General features: G+C 42.5%; 1 protein-coding gene across 1 annotated transcript in view; it reads left to right on the forward strand.

Moving 5' to 3' along the window:
• The window catches only part of ndnf (neuron-derived neurotrophic factor), a 10,903-nt gene extending 4,859 nt beyond the window's left edge, over positions 1 to 6,044 (forward strand). Inside the window, exons 2-4 of the mRNA XM_039812120.1 lie at positions 1,454 to 1,648; positions 2,086 to 2,210; positions 3,352 to 6,044. Coding sequence (XP_039668054.1) covers positions 1,455 to 1,648; positions 2,086 to 2,210; positions 3,352 to 4,748 — 1,716 coding nt within the window. The 5' untranslated portion in view covers position 1,454 and the 3' untranslated portion in view covers positions 4,749 to 6,044. The remainder of the gene's footprint in view (positions 1 to 1,453; positions 1,649 to 2,085; positions 2,211 to 3,351) is intronic.
• The last annotated feature ends 891 nt before the right edge of the window (positions 6,045 to 6,935 follow it).

Below are 6,935 nucleotides of genomic sequence, written 5' to 3' on the forward strand. Positions count from 1 at the left end.
CCAGGGATTTGGCGTTCCCATCAGCTGCAATCAATGAGGCCAAATCAATAGACAGGGGATACGTGAGAGGCTCTCAGCCACGGTCAGCTGCACCCTGTGCTGAGCCACCGCTCCATCTGTGGACTGCACCACTAAACATTTTTATATTAGCATCGATAAAAGTTAAATGGCATGGATTTATATATTAAGAGCTTTATAAAATAGCGCGGTCCCCTGAAGTTTCTAGCCATGTCTTTTCCTTCACACGTCTGTATTTAAATCTAATCCCCCTTCCTCTCTGTGGCCATGAGCACTCATTCACTCTCCCTTTACTTTCGGTCTCATAGATCCACTCGATGTTCGTGCTGTCACCCAGTTTTAATGTGAAATGTTAATTAAGGTTAAATCTCAGAGGAAAATAAGGCAAGAAAACACATTTTTACATCAAATTAAATATGTTGTGGAACCAAATTAAAGCAGAACCCTATAAAAGACACTGTTATGTCTGTTGCCAAAGCTCAGTGTTGCCAAATAGAACTCACTAAGAACAGTTTTTCTGTTTTAAGTTAATGCCAGAATGAAAGGGAAGAAAAAGGAAGCAAAAAAAGCCATTTAGAACTTCATGGTAAAAATAGCCATTTTGGTAACTGATATGAGCCACCATTATTGATTGATAATGTGCAGTAAAGAAATAGTTAGACATTTTGATAAATACGCTTATTTTCTTGATATAAGATATGAAAAGCGGATACCACTCTCTTGTCTGTATGCTAAATATTAGCTTATCCTAACATAGCTTAAGGAATGCAAATGGGCTAACAGCTAGCCTGGCTCTGTCCAAAAGTAACAAAATCCACCTACCACCTACTTTTTTCCTGGTATCAATAAGTTATGTTTGGTTTTACTGTAAAGGAATAGTTTTACATTTTTGGAAGTGCACTTGTTAGTTTTCTTGCCAGGAGTTAGATGGGGAAACTGATACCACTCTTAAACTTGCACATTAAATATTAAGCTTGTTACAGGAGTAGATTAGCTTAGCCTAGAATGGAAGACTGGAAGCATTACAGCTAGCCATGCTCTGTCCAAAGGTTTAAAAAAACAACCGCTACCAGCACCTCTAAAACTCACAAATGAACATGTTATAGCTTCTTTGTTTAATTCATACAAAAAGTAAATGTAGAAATTAAACGTTTTTTTCCCCCATTTTTTTTAACCTTCATACAGAGCCAGGTTTGCTGTTTCCCCCTGTTTCAAGGCTTTATGCTAAGCTAAGCCAGGTACTGCTTGCTGTAGCTTAATATTTACTGTACAGACAGGAGACAGACATGAGAGAGGTATCAATTTACTCATCTAACTCGCAGCAAGAAAACAAATACGTTTAAAATCAAACATAACTAGCCTAACACCTTGCTTCTGTTTCCAGAATGTTCTGTATCCTGTAAATTAAACAGAAGTATTTGTTTCTGTCTTTCAGAATGAGGCAGTGTAAAGGTTGGAGTGTGATGCTGCTGGCTCTGTTTGGACTGGGAGCCTTGGCCCAGAAGCTGCCCACGAGAGACGAAGGGCTCTTCCAGATGCAGATCAGAGACAAGTCGCTGTTCCACGACTCCTCGGTCATCCCGGATGGAGCGGAGATCAGTGGCTACCTGTTCAGGGACACACCCAAAAGGTAAGAGCTGCTCAGACAAACCACGACTGAATGAAATAAATAACCCTGGTGATTAAAACTGTCAACGTGTTGTTATGAGAGCAAAAAAAAAAGGAGCCAATTCCCCCTTCCGCTGCTGACTGATCTATAACAATCACAGAGGAATACATTAAACTTACTGATGGCCACTTACTGTAAATAGATAGGAAACATCAGACGTTGCTCTGTAACATGATCTATTATGTAGATGCAAAAACTAAATAATAAATGAGAAAGTCGTGTTCGTGTAATTGAGTGTCTGTCCACTCAAACCGAGACAGACAAAGGTCAGTGGTACAGTAATATCGCTGCGTACTATAGTTTCCAACTGTCTGCGTATGCATCTACCCACCACATTATTTTGGATAACGTCAAAATGTGATGTCAGTATCGGCCCCTTTAACCTGCTATTTTCACAGGTACTACTTTGTGGTGGAAGAAGACAACACACCCCTGTCTGTGACCGTGACACCTTGTGATGCTCCTCTGGAGTGGAAACTCATTCTGCAGGAGCTGCCAGAAGAGGCCAGTGGAGAGGGATCAGGTATAATTGACATCAGGCAGCAGTGGAAGAGGTTAATGACATGTTATGAGGAAATATCACTATCCTCCACACACAATTAACCTACGCAGTGATGTTAGGCCTTGTGTTTTGGTGGGTTTTAATTAAGTCACAGTCGTAGTGTCTAGTCCGACCACTTATGATGTCTGTCTGACTCGACCCAAGCTGATGTCTATAATTTCAGAGAAGAGCGCCACTCTAGTCAACGTACTAAATCAAAGCCATTGCATCCCTTTACTTAGTCTTCTTAAGGTAAATTCTGCCGCACTCTGTCTGTCTGTCTGTCTTCCTTCCTTTTTTCCTTTCCTTCTCTCTGTCTTTTTTTTCTTCTCTCTCTCACATTAAAACTTTCTCCATCTGGAGGGTGTCCTTTCAACACGTTGAGATCTTGCCAGATGACCAAAGCGGCGGTTTAAAGCGTAGATGTGTGATGTGAGCATATATTTGAATATCAATACATGAGCACCTGCGTGCGTGTCTGTGCTCTTGTCATGTCAAAGTCCTACTAAATGATTTATTGGGTTGTTGAAGACATGCACTTTGCCTCAAGAGAAAATAATTCATCTCTAAGTAGAAAAATAATGTCAAACTTGGACCCAACACACGCAGTGCCATTAGTAGAAGTCTGACTCCACAAGATGTGTTAGGCCAATGGTTGAACCAGTGAACTTCTTTCCGTCTTTGCAGCTCTTTTTTGTTGTTGCTAAATGTCTCTAGTGGGAGTAGATCTTTGAGCATTAATTTTTAGTACACCACTGAGCACACTCTCTGGTTGACAAACATAATATTATGCTTGGGCTGTCTCTCTCACGTAGAAGCTACAAGGCGCCTCTTTGTAGCACAGCTTCTCCGGAAAGGCCCAGTGAATGCTGGCCTGTGATCTTTACGGGATATTTGGAGTGAAAACATGGCTGCCATGTGAGGGGCTAATCGTCTGCGAGGCTTGCTGCAGAGCTTCATCGTGACCTCACAGCATCAACATATGAAACATTTTTTAGCATGGGTGGAAATTATTTTTCATCACAGCCAAAAATGACATGGAAGAAAATATTGTTAAGGTCATGGCTACAGATTGGATACAGTGTCAAACAAAGAGCTCACATTGTGCCTGTTTGTTTTCCAGGAGAGCCTGAACCTCTGGACCAGCAGAAACAGCAGGTGACCGTCGACGACGGGACGGAGCTCTTCACCTACAAGGGCAATGATGTGGAGGCCTATGTGGCCACCAGCACGCCCTCTGGCCTCTACCAGCTGGAGCTGTTGTCCACAGAGAAAGACAGCAACTTCAAGGTGTACGCCACCACAACTCCAGAGTCTGACCAGCCCTACCCGGAGCTGCCCTATGACCCGCGTGTGGATGTGACTGCACTGGGCCGTACCACTGTCACCCTGGCCTGGAAGCCAACACCAACGGGCTTTCTGATGGGCCAGCCTGTTCAGTATTGCGTAGTGATCAACAAGGAGCACAATTTCAAGAGCATGTGTGCTGCTGAAGCTAAGATGAGCGTTGATGATGCCTTCATGCTGGCTCCGAAGCCTGGCAGAGACTTTAGCCCGTTTGACTTTGCCCACTTTGGCTTTGTGCCCTCTGACAATGGTTATGGCAAGGACCGAGGCCTCACAAGTAACAAGATCTCACGGGCATACACAGCCAAGCCCAAAGCATCAGACATTCAAAAGGTGTGTATAGGCAATAAAAACATTTTCACTGTATCAGACCTGAAACCAGACACGCAGTATTACTTTGACGTGTTCGCTGTGAATTCTGCAAGCAACACCAGCACGGCATACGTGGGAACATTCGCCCGCACAAAAGAGGAAGCTCGCCAGAAGACAGTGGAGCTGAAGGACGGCAAAGTATCGGATGTTTTCATCAAGAGAAAGGGCAGCAAGTTCCTGCGCTTTGCTCCTGTGTCTTCCCATCAGAGGGTCACTCTGTTTGTGCACACATGTCTGGACGCTGTGCAGGTACAAGTGAGGCGCGACGGAAAGTTGCTGCTCTCCCAGAACGTGGAGGGGGTACGGCAGTTCCAGCTGCGGGGAAAGCCAAAAGCCAAGTACCTGATCCGTTTGCGGGGCAGCAGGAAAGGGGCCTCCACTTTGAAAGTGCTAGCCACCACACGACCCAGTAGCAAGCAGCCCTTCCCGTCGCTTCCGGAGGATACGCGCATCAAGGCCTTTGACAAGTTGCGCACCTGCTCCTCTGCCACTGTGGCCTGGCTGGGCACGCAGGACCGCAACAAATACTGCATTTACCGCAAGGAGGTGGCTGACAATTATGGCGAGGAGCAGCGACGCCGGGAGCAGAACCAATGCGCCGGGCCAGAGACCCGCAGGAAGTCAGAAAAGGTCCTGTGCAAGTACTTCCACAGCCCGAACCTGCAGAAAGCTGTGACTACAGAGACCATCACAGGTCTGGAGCCAGGCAAGACCTACCTGCTGGACGTTTACGTTGTGGGACACAGTGGTCACTCAGTGAAATACCAGAGCAAACTGGTGAAAACAAGGAAATACTGCTAAATGACTCTGCAAAGAATAAATCTATTATAAATATATATATTAAATAAGTTTATTTAACTCTAAGTGATATTCTACTAAGGAGTGTATACAGACTGACTACTCACACAGCGGATGGGCCTGTGGCAGTGACTGAACTGTTTGTAGAGAGAGAGAGAGAGAGAGATATCAACCTGTATATTTATGTTTACATTTCATTGCAGCACCTCTGGGTGGCCCATAGCGTGAGGTGCTCTGATACGAAGCTTGTCGTCTTGACATGATGTTGCCACTGGGGAGGCAGAACTTCAAAGAAGATCATATTTCATCTTGTATGTTTCTTTGTTGCTGCATGACATTTGCTTTTGTCCGTCATATCTGTGCATTACTTCAGTTTCGCATCACGTTGACCGGAGGAGATACAGTAGCTGCCCGCATTGTATAGATCTCTCACTGCATATTCACTACATGTTTTAGGAGGAATTTAAATTATTTTATACTTTTGGTCTCTCTTTTTGATTGTCTGTTTTTATTGATGACAATAATAACTGTTATGAGGAAATTCCAGTTTTATGAGGAAGTTGTCGTAGTTCAGACATTCCCTTATGTATCTCAGTCAGTGTTTGCTCTAGAGCCCATCTTGTAAATGTGTTCTGTGCTGGAGATCTGTGTTATTATCACTGTATCGCTGTGTGTGTCACATGTACAGAGTTGTCCTGCCAATATTCATGTACATAAACACTAAATATAGAACAAGTAATCCCTCTGTCACCCTGGGTGTCATGTTCTTTTGCCAAGCAGTTAACATCACAGTCATGGCTGCGAGTTGAAAGAGCACACTGCGCATTGTGTTAAGACGCAGACATCTAAATCAGGGTTTCATAAGCACAACTTGATACCCGGAGTGATTCCGAATGATGACTTGATCCCAAAAATGATTTGTGACAAGAAAAGACAGACAGAGGGGGACATATTTGCTGGAAATAACTTTCAAGACACAAGTGGTGTCCAAGCTCCACTAAAAATACATGAGCTCGTTTGCAATCCAATCAGCGTCTTGTTGACGGACATTCTCATAGATACAGTAATAAATCAGTGCATCTTAGCATATAGCTACAAGTGCATTTATTTGTCTATGTGGGGAACTATTCATGTTTTGTGTTGAGGAATTAAAAAAAAAAGAAAAAAAGTCTACCTAGAACTGCTCTCACAAGAAAGTCGGAGCAAAAATGTACGTTGAAAGTTTGTTTTAGCCCAGGCCCTGTTTCACATGGTCCCCTTGTAGTCTTTGTGGTTTTTTGTATAAAAAATTACACTTTATATGCTTCTCTCTACACTCATTTTCTGGCCACAGGATGTTGTCGATTAGGAAATTTGCATTTCATACGTGAAATTATGTAAGATCTCAATGGATGGAAGAACAGTTGATTTATTGTTATAATTGGTGTCAAATATAACAAATCATTTTGTTTATCTTTTTTTATACGTTAAAGTGACACTATGTAACTTTTGAGAGAAGGGATATAATATATAATCCTTTTAATTCATAAAATGAAAGCAATAAGGGACTGTGGATGTAAATTAGCCCTGCGGCTATAATCCGGCGTGTTTACGTCTGTTTTTGTTGTTTCAATGCAGATGTTCATTAATGTGCATTGTCCCTATCAAATAAAGGATTGAAAAAAATAAAAAATAAACGCACCTTTGCTCACTTGATTACTGCTACATAATTACTTGGTCTGGTTATGACTAGCAGCTTATGAGTGGCTAATGTTAGCTAATGTTAGCAAACTTTATGCAAGCAAACTTTCAACAGATTTCGATGTGTAACTGACATTATTGGGTCAGCTTGCTGACTTTGTAATATTTCATTACGTGTGCTACTGCCACGCTATGCTAGCATGTCAAAGAGAAACATTTCAATAAACACAGTGGGTTTACTTCTTGTTGAGTATTTTAAGTAAGTAGTATTTTATGTTAACTTAGGAGTAATAAAGTCAGTAAACCAATTTAGTTATATCAGCTACACAGCAATATCCATCTTAAGTTTGCTAACATAAGCAACCATAAGCTACTGTTCATACCAGACCGAGTAAGACTAGCAGTAAAACCCATGAGTATAATAAAGTGAGCAATGGTGTGTGGGAATTTCTCCCGTCTAGCGCTGAGATCATATATCGCAATCAACTCTCTCGCACCACGCAGTTTAAA

Source organism: Perca fluviatilis, chromosome 9 (genome assembly GCF_010015445.1).
Source record: "Perca fluviatilis chromosome 9, GENO_Pfluv_1.0, whole genome shotgun sequence".
In the NCBI taxonomy this organism is placed as follows: domain Eukaryota; kingdom Metazoa; phylum Chordata; class Actinopteri; order Perciformes; family Percidae; genus Perca; species Perca fluviatilis.